We start from the raw sequence: 13,944 nt of genomic DNA, 5'->3' as shown, positions 1-13,944 counted from the left end.
AGGCAGCCATCACTTTCAAATTGAAGATGGACTAAAATCTATAAATGTTAAATATATGCGGCAGTTACCTGGCCCCACAGCCAATATATCTTCTTTGAGTGATAAATAGAAAAATTTACCGAAGCAAAAAAGCGGCATTCTCCCACGGGTCCAAAAGTGCTGCCGTGATTTTGGCTGGGTTTATCATTTGTTTTTTCGGACTTGGGATTGAGGTAGAGAAATGTTATCAGATGTACCTCTTAAACTTTAAAATTTCTGTCATTGCTAAAGGAATTGGAGCTTATCCTTTGCTCCTTCCTAAGGGGTAACGTTAGAAAGTCGGCCTACGGCAAAAAATCAACTTTTGAACTAAGACAGAATTTTTTTCGACGACAATCGATAGCTCTTGATGAGCTGATCAAAGTAGAAGTCATCCATCTTTTGATACAAAAATTCCTTCATGAGATATACTAATTGAAAGTTCCAAGGGGTTGACAACTTCAGCAGCAGGGTACACAGTGAAACCAAAAATAAGCCGATATCAATTGTGAGACATGTAGGGGACTTGTAAGGAAAGGTCGGCTGTTAGCTCATAATCATCTTTGGCAATGAGGGGTTTGGAAATTTTGCTATTGGTGTATATTTGTGTTTAAATTTTGCTGTATTTGATGATAAGACCGAGTTGGTGCCAGTGGTAAGACATGTAGGGGACTTGTAAGTAATAATCGTCTGTTAGGCTACAATCATCTTTAGCGAAGAGGGTTTTGTAACTTTTGCTAGTGGGTGTAGCCTACCATACTCCTAGAATTAAGTGTTTACGCAACGGGTACAAACAATAACGTGAAACAACGAGGCAGTTTCGTAATAATTAACAGAGTATCATCTATGGCATTTTGATCCTGAAAAGTTACGGATAGCTTTATAATACCAACTAGATTATATAACATATTGTACCAAGTCTTGATCCGTCACGATGTCTACGATTGAAAAGGATAAAGTTCAACTGGCTGTAAAGTCAATTTAGTCCCTTCTTTCGATATTCTTTTGTTATTGTTGTTTTTTCAACGCTGAAGAAGCCTTTGATCATGTGATTACTGATCGCGTTCTTCTTTGAACATAACGTTTTAAAAGCTTCGAAAGGCTGAAAACTTCAGCGTTTAACTGATAGCAAAGAAACAAAACCAAAGTGTTGTTCTCGCAACACTTTAGCCGGCGAAGCCGGACTAAGGTTGCCGCAACACTTCACTTTGCTCAGGCAACGTAGGTCTAGTTTCTGCTCGTTTTGAATTTGAATCGAAATTTGCACATTAATTTTACCTTTTTTGGCTAAATGGCTTTCTCAAAATTTTGATAGGATTATTTTTTAGAAAAAAAGGGGCAGGGAAGGGGGCCTAGATGTCGTACAATTTTTTGGCTACTTAAAAAGGGCACCACAACTTTTAGTTCTATTTATAGACGTTTTATTCGTAATAAATATTCCTAACTAATGAATTAGCTTACGTAACGAAATTCTATATTCGTATATTTTTATTACCTACTACCTGGGTCCCAGCGGCTTCGCCGCCGGGATACAGGTAGTAGGTAATGCCCAGGTGCTGGGGCCCCGCGGGCCCCAGCAAGGCACGCGGCAGGCTATTATAATTATACACGCATTACTTTTGTAATATAGCGACAAGCCTTCTTTTTTTACTATCTCTGTTAGCCACAAGCCTGGTTTCACGTTGGGAACATGACGTCATTTATAGATTTTTATGTTTTACTAGCTGTCGGTGTGGCGCTTCGCGCCACACCAAGCCCCCTCCCCCGCGCGTATATATATATATATATATATATATATATATATATATATATATATATATATATATATATATATATATATATAATAAGTTGTCTGTGTGTGTGTGTGTGTGTGTCTGTCGAGTGACGTCATGTTTGTGTGTCGACTGACGAAATTACAGACCGGGACATCGGGACACAAATGACGACCGGGACACCGGCACATAGGGAATATAAATGACGACCGGGACACTCAAAGAGAAAGCAACCGGGACACAAGGAATGTTCGATTAGCAATCACCATCAACAAAGCACCGGGACACAAATGACGACCGGGACACAGGGAGTATAAATGACGACCAGGACATAAGTAAAAAAAAACTAAAAAAACTAAAAAAAAGGTAAAAGGGACACCGGGACACAAATGACAACCGGGACACCAGGACACAAGGAATATAAATGACGCCCGGGACACTCAAAGAGAAATCACAGACTGGGACACCGGGACACAAATGACGACCGGGACACAGGGAATATAAATGACGACCGGGACACAGGGACACAACTACAACGGGGACGCCGGGGGGCACAGGGGGATATATAAATGACGACGGCGACACAGGGAATGGTCGATTAGCAATCACCATCAACAAAGCTCAAGGGCAATCATTAGAATCACGAGGTATAGATCTGAATACGGATTGTTTTCCCATGGACCATTATATGTTGCATGTTCAAGAGTCGGTAAACCTGACAATCTATTTATATGCACAGACAATGGGACAGCAAAGAATGTTGTATATTCGCAAGTTTTACGTAGTTAAAAACATATATATATATATATATATATATATATATATATATATATATATATATATATATATATATATATATATATATATATCTCTCTCTCTCTCTCTCTCTCTCTCATATATATATATATATATATAGAGAATATTAGACGAGGGCGTCAAGTAGATTTTTAAGTTAGACCATTGAGGCCGGGGAGCTAATCAAAAACAAGAAATACTGGGAAAAAGTGTGGTTGACTTCATTCTTAGCTTGGATTAGAGAGACAGAAATAAAGTGAAATAATCTATATATATATATATATATATATATATATATATATATATATATATATATATATATATATATATATATATATATATAAATAAGTTGTCTGTGTGTGTGTGTCGAGTGACGTCATGTCTGTGTGTCGACTGACGTCATGTTTGTCGACTGACGTCATTATAAGGATTGAGCTGTATGCGTCATGAAGTTGTTTGTCGACTGACATCATGTTTGTCAACTGATGAAATTACATACCGGGACACCGGGACACAAATGACGACCGGGACACAGGGAATATAAATGACGACCGGGACACAGGGACACAAATACAACGGGACGCTGGGGGCACAGGCGGGATATATAAATGACAACCGGGACACAGGGATTGTTCGAATAGAAATTACAGACCGGGACACAAATGACGACCGGGACACAGGGAATATAAATGACGACCGGGACACTCAAAGAGAAATTACAAACTGGGATACCGGGACACAAATGACGACCGGGACACAGAAAATATAAATGACGACCGGGACACAGGGACACATCATTAGAATAATGAGGTATAGATTTGAATGCGGATTGTTTTTCCCATGGACAATTATATGTTGCCTGTTCAAGAGTCAGTAAACCTGACAATCTATTTATATGCACAGACAATGGGACAGCGAAGAATGTTGTATATTCTAACCACCAACTTGGTGTTGGGGTGGCGCGAAGCCCAACAGCTAGTTATGTCATATAAAAACAAACAGAAATCGTTATTAATAAGATAATGACACAGAAAACGGACAGAAATTACAATAAAAAAAGCCAAGCTTAAAACGAGCAGAAACTACCACAAACTAGAGCAGGGCTAATGCCTCTCAAGCCTTCTAAAAACCAAAGAATATTTGTGCTGTACTTAAATAAAATACATTTCAATTTTTTTTAATGGTTACAAATCCAAGATCACCAATAATCTTGGTTACTATGGCCACTCTTCTCTTTTTGTTGTTGATAATATATAAATAAAAATATACAGATCGACATAGAAATTGTTTGCAATAAACAGCAAATGATACTGTTGTCCTTAAGAGGGCGTTGTTGTCCTTGTTGTCCTTAAGCTGAAGTCTTACTTCAGCTTGAGATAATTTAGTTTTTTTTCAATGTAGATTGATTATTCTTTGTAATTTCTGTTTATTCTACATAATTATTTGATTGTTTATCTTGATTGTTGTTCGTTTTTAGCTTGAGGTATTGTTTGATTATATTTATGTTCGTCTTTGATTTAATTAGCTCTTCTTTTCTTCGAAAAAAAACTACTGAAAAGTGATTTAAAGTAATCACTCTAAAGATCCATTACTCTAACATTCCCCATTACTTTTTTGTTTGTTATCGTTATTACATGTATTGCCTGAAAGCATTTTCATATTTACTTATGTTGAAATCAATTGTCAAGAAACAGTAAATCGGCTTTGAAACATTGGTAGGCCTTTTTTGAAGAAAATACACTCTTATATACATTGACTTTGGAGAAAAATGCTTAAATTACTTAAAAATGATAAAAATAATTGATAAAAATGATAATAAAATGATAAAATAGCAAAAATAAAGTGGAAAATGTTAAAGCAAAAGGATGGAAGGGTCACCAAAAGCTGTGTTTCGTCTGTTTTCAAGCGCTGAAAAGGATTATAAGAATTAGCCCTGTTTTAAATGAGCCCTCATACTTATAATCTCAATTATATGATTTTTTCTTATTTTGTGCACCAATTCTACATATTTCTTCTTTGTTTTTGTAAGCGAGGAACTTTATATTAATTCAATGCTGAAAGAAACACTTACCGGTTCGCCTTTTGGCCCTAGTCCTCCTTCGATACCCCTGTCTCCTTTTTCTCCCTTTTCACCAGCGTCACCTTTCCTTCCTGCAGCGCCAAGTTCACCTCTGTGACCTTTTGGACCTCTTCGACCGCGCATACCTTTCTCACCTTTCGGACCAGTTTCACCGATAATACCAGGGTTTCCAGATTTCCCGGGTTTTCCTGGTGGCCCTACATCACCCTAAAATGTTATAAAATTAATATAGATTTCAGATTGTCATAATTCTTGACTAAACTCACTAGTTTTGACGTAAAACTATGCCCTGTTCAAAATGAGGAACCCTTAGAATGAAAAGATAATAAGAATACTTAGTTTATGTCCAAAAAGAAACTTATTTTTCGTTCTCGAACAAGCCTTCAACTAACTACACAGCAGATTGTATTACGGTTGTCTTTGAAAATCGACATTGCCCTGGTAGATAAAAAAGAAAAAAAGAAAACAGTCTACATTTAGAACAAATAAATTTGGATGTTGATTTCAGAAAAGAAACATGTAAAACCTCAAAATTTTTCCTGTCAAAATTTTTTTCTTACGAATTTGATAAAAAAAAAAAACTATTTACTGTAAAACTCGAAAGAGAATACTTCGCATACAAGTTGTTGTTTTTTCGAGACATAGACAAAGAAAGATCACCCTCCAAAAAACAGTGGAATCCTAGTAAATCCATATGAAAACTCTAAAGTGACCTCTGAAGAGAATATGCGAAAATTTCATGGTGTTTATGAACCCTGTTTTCATTGATAAGTCATATCAGTTGTTTGTTGTAGTCTCAGCCTAAAACAAGGTACTCCTTCCGGCCATCCACAGTCTGGGTTGTCTTTCTTCCCCCTGGGACGACTGTCATATCTTAAACATCTCAGTGAAAAAAATATCCAATTTTGCTACTACCTAGTTCTGGTTATAGTTCAAAGATAAATATATTTTTTATATATTTGATATATTTTCCCCTACTAAATATATTACATTAAAAACCCTATATTACCCTATATACTAAACATATTACATTACTACCCTATTAAATATATTTTTTATATATTTGATATATTTTTCATATATTTTCCCCTACGAATCCAGTAATAAAACGGTATGCCAGCACTTGGGTGGTGGGAGTTACACAAAGTGAGGAGCAAGGGAAAGCAACGAAAATGATACTAGCACTTGATGCCTAACTAACTAACTCCTACCGTACTTAATTCTTATTTTTTTCAGCTACTATTCTGTGTTATAATACAGTTTTGTTGAATTATTGTCATTTCATCAACAATAATAGTTTTTCTTACTTCATAACAATTGATTTCTCACTTCATAGAGTCACTTAAGCTAAGCATTTACAGGAAGCACAAAAAGATGAAAGCCAGAAATGAAATTTCTAATGGAATATGTGCTAACTAACTTAATTCACTTTGTAATATTCATCTACAAGACACCCCCCGAAATGAAATGATTCACTTCCTTTTGTCAAAAGTCATGGAAGAGATCGTCGAAGAACTCTTGGACTCAGATATTTGTTCCGTGAAGGTGGATATGAGATCCAATACCTCACATTGGAATAAGATTGAAGTTTTAATCTGCACTCTCAGCTCGGAAGGGACACCTTGTGAGAAATTATTAGATATTAGCGAGGCTAAAGACAAAGTAGGAAAGGGTTGCAGAGATCATAATAGAAACACTGAAGGATAAAAATTTATTTGGATAAACTAAAAAAACCTCTCTTCCATTCAAAATGACGTCAATCTACGAAGCTTATCATAGATCTGGTTGATTCCAAGGAATAAAACAATTTTTAGCCCCTTTTTAGGACTTTTAACTCGATTTATAGTTTAATTCGATAATAGTTCACTAAACAAGTATTATTTAACATGAGTAAAGAAACTCTTGATGAAATCAAAGAAATAAGGGTAACCGTTAAAAAGATTGGGTGCAATAACCAGCAGCTGTCTGAAGAGCATTTTTAACTTCAATTTACAAACATTTCAATGAAAAATCACGTAAATGGTCATGACTGAAACAGATTACTTGTAGAAAAGAATATAAACAACTTTAACAAAACTGAGTTGCTTGAAAGTGCTTTTTGAATATCTGAGTAGGAGTTAAAAACGCAGTTGAGTTTACCAAAAATATAAAGGTCAATTCAAAGGACAGCATTAGACGTTAATGATAATATAACGATAATATAAATGATAATGATAATATAATTATAATGCCAGCATTATAAGCTGGCATATTCTACGTCTATTAGGATTAGAGCTGGAAACATACTTCCAAAACTTTTTGGGGTTCGTTTTTGCACTAAGGGCTATATTTACTTCATAATCACTTATGACTTACGATCTATTTCGCCAGAGAATATAAGTATTTTATTAAAAATTTACTTATTACAATATATACTTGACGTCATCGTTGTAGTTGACGTCATCCAATACATTAGACGTCATCATGGAAAATCGCATTTTGACATCCGAGCTCAATGTCGGGAAATATCTCAGTGCTTAAGTTCTACAAAGAGAATTTTAGAGTATTACTGGATAAATTGCCAATAATGACGAATATGAATATGTGAGGGATATACTTCTCCCCCTCCCCCTATTAGGGATTTCAACTCAAAAACCACATGTCATTTCATGTGAAGCCCAATTCAAGAATTGGTCCAATTGTGTCAACCCTTCATTTGGCTCTATTTGTAAACCAAAGGACCATACATTAAATATTTAGGTATTCTTATTTTTTGTTAATTATAAAGATTAGATGAAATACATTTTTTTTTTTTGGTGATACCAAATATATTTGAAGAAAATCAAAGCTGTAGGGATTTCTATAATTTGATAAAGTCTAAAAAAATTTGCCTTGGTTCAACAAGCCCCTACTTGAATCCAAACAACATCATACTTTTTACTGTACATTTTAAATGTTTCATAGGCTTTTTTCTCTGTATTTTGATTTATTAAAGTAATATCATTCACTAATTTAATCGATACTGATTTAATTTAATTTATTTACTTTTTGATTTGTTCAAGCTAATTAATTTGCAAAGCAGACTAAAAATCAAAATTTTTACAGCATTGCTTATCGTCTGTAGATGTTTATCTTTGTTTTAATCCCCTTGTAAGTTCTTATTTTAATCCTTTAGAAGGATAGGGAAAGGGAAAAAGAAACTTAATTCTTTTAATTTGCTAGCAAAATCTCAAGAAAACACATATGTTGAAAAACTAGGAATATTGTCTTCATTGAAAAAGATGTAAAGAGTCAGTGACCGGGTTTTGTTAGAAGTGGGTTTTAGATTCGAAAAAAAGGAAAGTGGGTGACGGATCAGCAAAAACAGCAAAAAAATTTATTGCATCAAAACGTGCAAGAGGTAGTAGCTCTCCTTGGAAGGGTAAGTCTTCCTTTTAGGGTTAAGTCTTTCTTTTAGGGTCAAGTCTTTCTTTTAGGGTCAAGTCTTTCTTTTAGGGCCAAGTCTTCCTTTTAGGGTTAAGTCTTCCTTTTAGGGTTAAGCCCTCCTTTTAGCGTGAAGTATTCTTTTTAGGATTAAGTCTACCTTTTAGGGTTAAGACTACCTTTTAGTGTTAAGTGTTCCTTTTAGGGTTAGGTCTTTCTTTAAGGGTTAAGTGTTCCTTTTAGGGTTAAGTCTTCCTTTTAGGGTTAAATCGTCCTTCTAGGGTTGTCTTCCTTTCAGGGCTAAGTCTCCCTTTTAGGTTTAAGTCTTTCTTTTAGGGTTAAGTCTTCCTTTTAGGGTTAAGTCTTTCTTTTAGGGTGCTCTTTCTTTATGAGTAATATACCAGGATGAGCTAGGGGTGTTCTGATGGGACTCTTAGAACATGTTATTGGGGATATTTTACTTAATCAAAGGCATTCAGCTCCTCCAAGATTGTCGTAAGACAATCTTGGAGACATTTTAAATGTTTCATAGGAACAAGAAAATAGACCACATGGTTAAGTGTTCCTTAACCATTTTAAGGTTAAGTGTTCCTTAACCATTAAAGGTTCAAGACTTAACCTTTTAGGGTTAAGTCTTCCTTTTAGGGTTAAATCGTTCTTCTAGGGTTGTCTTCCTTTTAGGGTTAAGTCTTCCTTTTAGGGTTAAGTCTACCTTTTAGGGTTACATCTACGTTTTAGGGTTACGGTTAAGTCTTCCTTTTAGGGTTAAGTTTTTCTTTTAGGGTGCCGTTCCCTTTGCAGATCAGCAGCATGTAGTGGAGCTCTGCTGCGGACGATGATGTAATGATTTTGTTTGATATTTTTTTTTGTGTTTTAAGTAATTCGATTTTTTGCAATTTTTTCATCTATCTTATTAAACAATTAATAATTGTATGTATTTATATATTGAAATTTCTTGGAAACGGAGCTAGCTTTTTTTTCTGAAATTTGGCATAATACCATTTTCCAGTGTGAAAAAAAAAAAAAAAAAAACGATCTCGACAAGACTTTGGAAACTTTTTCCCAATTTCGACTTTCTTAATATTTTTTCTAAATCGTCCACCAACTAAAATTAGATAAACCGTAAAGGTTGAAAGCCTTGGCCACAAGTAAGAGGAGTTTCGAAACCTAATTTGTTTGTTGACAAATCCTTGTTTCAGAGCTATTAGGGGAAAATACTACCGTTTGATAGCTGTTAAGTGAGTGTCAGATCCTTAAGTAATTCGCATTAAAAGCTATGCATTGCAGCAGAAAAAAAAATATATACCACAGGATAAAGCTTCGCTCTGTGATTGCTGTTCGTTTAATAAAATTGTTCATAATATGAAAATTGTTTGTTTTCCGACGTGAAAAAAAAAAAAAAAACAACAAAAAAACCAGCAAGCTAGATACGTCACGACTTAGGGAAAATTCGTCAAGGGACTTAATTAATTTCGGGGGAAAATTTTACCGTATGAATCACATCATTAATACCCAGACCCCGATACCATAATAGTTTGATTTCTACAGCGAATAAGATACAATGGAATGAACGTCGCTTTGCAAAAGTGATTAGAAAACTGCCCTTTTTACCCAGTGAAGCTCAGCCTCAAGGTATTTACAAACAATTTTACAGAAGTGTATAAATTTTTTTCTTAACAACAAATAACTACATTTATACTTTTTGACAATGGATCTAATTTTTTTTAACCAAATAAGGTTCAACTGGGTAGAAATAAAGATCAAATGTTTACTCACAGCAGGGCCAGGAGATCCTCTAAGACCTGGAGGACCGTGTGGTCCTGGAAGTCCTTGCTCACCAGGCGGTCCGGAAGGACCAAGCGGCCCAGCCAATCCTTTGTCACCTTTCTCCCCAGGAAGTCCAGTGCTACCTTGAGGGCCTGCTGGACCTTCAGGACCCTAAAAAGAATAACGTTAGTGAATGTTTTCTAATGAAACCTTTCATTCTCCTTCTAAGAAAATAACAAACTGACAATGCTTACATAATATCAAAGAGCGCCGAATTACCTAATTCAATAAAAATAATTAACGAAAAATTTGTTTCTCACATCAGCAATAGTTTCAGTCTGCATAATTAGAGGCAAAAGCAGGCATGTTGCCGTTATATACTGCTACAATCGTCCTGTAGCCCAGAAATTGCCCAATTGCAGGTTCCGTAAACCAAAGTCTTTCAGGCATTTTCAATCAGCATTACTCAAAACTAAACTAGCCAATAGATCCATCAGTAGCTTAAAATTACCCAGTCACAACGCCAATCCCACTTGCAGCTTTTTAATGTAAAATTCGGTGATTTTCACCTTTTTTTGTACCGAAGGCATGCAAGAATTTTGGATCTATATGAGCAGTGAACCCAGGGGGGCTTATGTATAGCCTCTCTCAATTAAAAGTAAATTGTTAAAAACTAATCTTAAATATGAGAAAACCCTTTACAGAAATCAGCTTTAAAAAGCAACCAATATTAATAATCTAAAGACTGACAAAGTCCTAGGGAATTCGTTTAGAAGCTTACAAAGGATGCTTAGGCTTCTAAACTGCTCGGTCAGCTGCAAGATAAAGATAAAAAATACGGTACTGAACTTTATAGTCCCAATCAACAGTGTTGATCTCCGTTTCATGGCCCTTAGGCCAGAAAGTCTAATGGGGGAGGGATGGGGACCATCAATCCTGTGTTTTAGCACACCCTTCCTGTCTACCTCCCCCATATTTCTCCAGGTAACCGTTTATAGCTGGGTCAATTCTGGCTGAACTTACATCACTGACCCCCGTTTTCGTTGATTAAAATATCGTGGAGGTTCAATAGTGACTATTTATATATAACTCTACATAGATACAAGGATCCCTGATGATGCTGGCACAATATTTGATAGGATGTAGCTATTCAAACTACTACTTATTTAGCAATATAGCTAGAGTCAATAATAAAAAAGTAGTAAATTTTATGAAATTTGACATATTTTAACACATTTATAAAGTTTTTAACTGAAAATGCTACATACTGTAAGCCCAAGGGTGACTAAATAAATCCCAATAAGGATAGAATATAAGGATTAGCCGTCATTAAGAACCAATGTCTCAAGCTAGTGAGCTACCAAGCTACTTTTCTTTTCAAAATCAATTATGTCATTAAGAAATTACCGCCATAATACCTCCATCAAAGTTTGTTCTCCCAATCACAAGATTTACATAATTATAACACTCGACAAAAAAAGGATATCTACATTGACAAGTATAATACTGAGAGATCTAAATTCGCTCCGTTTGTGTCAATAGCTCGGTGCTGGGATGCTCACAAGGCTCTTATTGATAATTTTTCCTCTATCCATTTAATAAAAAGGAAACTTAAATTTCATTTAGTTCAAGATTATTTTTAATTAAGTATCTTTTTAGTAAGGCAAAGTTTTTGTATGATTCGTTGCTCTGGGTGATTATGGGCCTCTCAGCTATCTTCCAGTATTAATTTATATTTAATAATATGGACATTTTTAATTTCTTCAATAGTATTGAATGATCCTGGGCTAGCTGCTACTTTCATATTATTGTTGTATTATTGTATCTTTGCCGTCATGTTTATCTTTGTATTGTAGTGTGTTATTATTTTATCTTTGTCTAGGCCTAGTTTTTCGAGCTTGTCTCCCCATGGGCCTATGTCATTTATATATATATGTATGTGCGATTAATAAATAAATGAACTTGAACTTGAACCAAAATTACTACTTGTTTAGCACATACAAGCTACATACAGCTACATGAAACATACATACAGATACATGAAACAATACAAAAAATTAGGAGCTCATTAACTGCATGAATTTAAACAAAATTTCAAATTTGTCGAGGATCTTCAGATGAAAAATTGCATATTTTGAAAAACTGAATTCGGACGGACCTTAACAAAAATATTCATAAATTAATGTACAAAAGCCTGAATTTTTTTTCTTATGGATGTCACCTAAGTACAAAAAAAAAAAGAAAAATGAAAAAATGGGAAGTTTTTCGAGCACACTCAGTTTTTAACAGTGATTGAAACCTAAAATTTGACAATAAAGGCAATCAAATCTGATAAAATCATAAGCTAATATCTTTTTCACTATTTTTTGCTATGCTTTTTAGCAATTTTTACGTTTATATATTATATATGTTCTATTATATATTATTATTATATATTATATTACATATTATATATATATATATATCATACCATAGCACCAATAGATGATAGCACCAATAATAAAAAAATCTAAGAAATAATAATAAGAAAAAATAATAAGAAATGTCTATTTTTGGTTGTGTCACAACTATGGTACTGCAGTATAACACGTTATATTTATGAAATATGCTTGTTTTTTTTTTATAGCATTTTCCAGCTTTATTCTCCTAGCTTACTTCATTTTGTTTTCCTCGCACTTAGGTATTCTACCCTTAAAAAGTCTTGGCTTATTCCAAACATTCTTAGGATTTGCTATTTCGGTAAAAAAAATTAATATTTTGGCTATCTTAGCCAATTTACACGGGATTTACGTATTTGAAACAATCAAAGAAAGTAAGGAAAGAGAGAAAATTAATTCAAAAGTAAAGAAAAGAAGCTTAAAGAAAAATTAAGGAACGTAACCGAAACAAAATTTAAAATAAATAAATGCCAGACACAAAGTTTACGTCAACAAAACCCCTTTAAGGAAAAGTTACAGATAATAGCAAAACAAAGCAATAAAAATAAAAAGAAAATTAAGAAAGGTTAAAGAACCGAAGCGATAAATAACATACCGGTTTACCAGGGGAGCCAACAAGTCCAGGTCGTCCAGGTGGCCCTGCTTCGCCAGGAGCACCAGTTTCACCTTGCTTTCCATCAGCTCCATCTCTTCCAGCTTCACCTTTTCCTCCTTGTGGGCCTGGTTCACCATTTGGACCAGGGAACCCCGGATTACCTGGATTGCCTTTTGGACCTTCTGGGCCGGGTGGACCACGTGGTCCTGGTGCCCCTTGCGTGCCTTGTTTTCCTTCATCACCTTTTGGTCCAGGGGAGCCCCGTTTACCCTTGAAAATTTAAATAGTGCATAAATACAAAGGCTAGATAATCTTATCAAAAACAAATTAACAAAGACGAAGCTTAAGATATTCTCTTTGTTTTAAAAACAACATCTTTAAATTTTCAAACTAGCATCTAACATCCAAAAACGAACATGCTAATGTTTCTGATAACACAATACTACTCCAAAGAAGGAAGACTATATATGTGACGTACTTGTATGTCTGTTGAACAATGATGAAAATATAGAGGGCCCTGCTATAAGTTAAAGAAAGAAGAACAAATAAATCATCTTCTAATTAGCTTATTAGTTCACAAACTAATTATTTAACTCACTGATTAAATATACTAACTGAATGAAAGTTTAAATAACTAAATTAGTTAATAAATGACTTCAAAACTAACACAAACTTGTAGCTTGTGAAAAAATACTTTTCGAAGGGAAAATGAGCAAATATGTGACATACTTGATGAGACAAGCAATTCATAAATTCCTCAATTAGGGCCAATAAATTCTTGATAATAATGGCAATTTCATTTCTGAGTTTGTAAGTAGATTGACAGTAATGTTCAATCTTCAGCAGGGCCAAACCTTTTGATTTAGAAAGCCAAGAATTATGAATAGCGTGTCTTGCTGCTTGGTTTGACTGTAACACTTTTACTACCGATTGAAAAATTGCAAGGGCAAGACGTTGGTTAGAAACCCTAATTTGCTACTTACTGTATCTTACTAATGCTAAGTCCTTTTGCTTTTCACCAGATTCATTATAAGTATAGGAAAGTTTTTGATCCAAACTTCTTTTGCTAAATTCTAA

At 34.6% G+C, this 13,944-nt stretch overlaps 2 protein-coding genes across 2 annotated transcripts in view; both read right to left on the bottom strand.

Annotated features, from left to right (window-relative positions):
• Nucleotides 1-13,944, bottom strand: part of LOC136041864 (AP-1 complex subunit mu-1-like) — a 381,890-nt gene that overhangs the window by 164,823 nt on the left and 203,123 nt on the right. The gene's annotated exons all lie outside the window — the stretch shown is intronic.
• The window catches only part of LOC136041863 (collagen alpha-1(V) chain-like), a 209,722-nt gene that overhangs the window by 17,018 nt on the left and 178,760 nt on the right, over nt 1-13,944 (bottom strand). The window contains exons 25-27 of the mRNA XM_065726642.1: nt 12,868-13,137; nt 9,844-10,005; nt 4,657-4,872 (exon numbers count right to left, since the gene is read on the bottom strand). Coding sequence (XP_065582714.1) covers nt 4,657-4,872; nt 9,844-10,005; nt 12,868-13,137 — 648 coding nt within the window. The remainder of the gene's footprint in view (nt 1-4,656; nt 4,873-9,843; nt 10,006-12,867; nt 13,138-13,944) is intronic.

Source organism: Artemia franciscana, unplaced genomic scaffold (assembly GCF_032884065.1).
Source record: "Artemia franciscana unplaced genomic scaffold, ASM3288406v1 PGA_scaffold_47, whole genome shotgun sequence".
In the NCBI taxonomy this organism is placed as follows: Eukaryota; Metazoa; Arthropoda; class Branchiopoda; order Anostraca; family Artemiidae; genus Artemia; species Artemia franciscana.
This window is presented reverse-complemented; position numbering and strand designations above follow the sequence as displayed.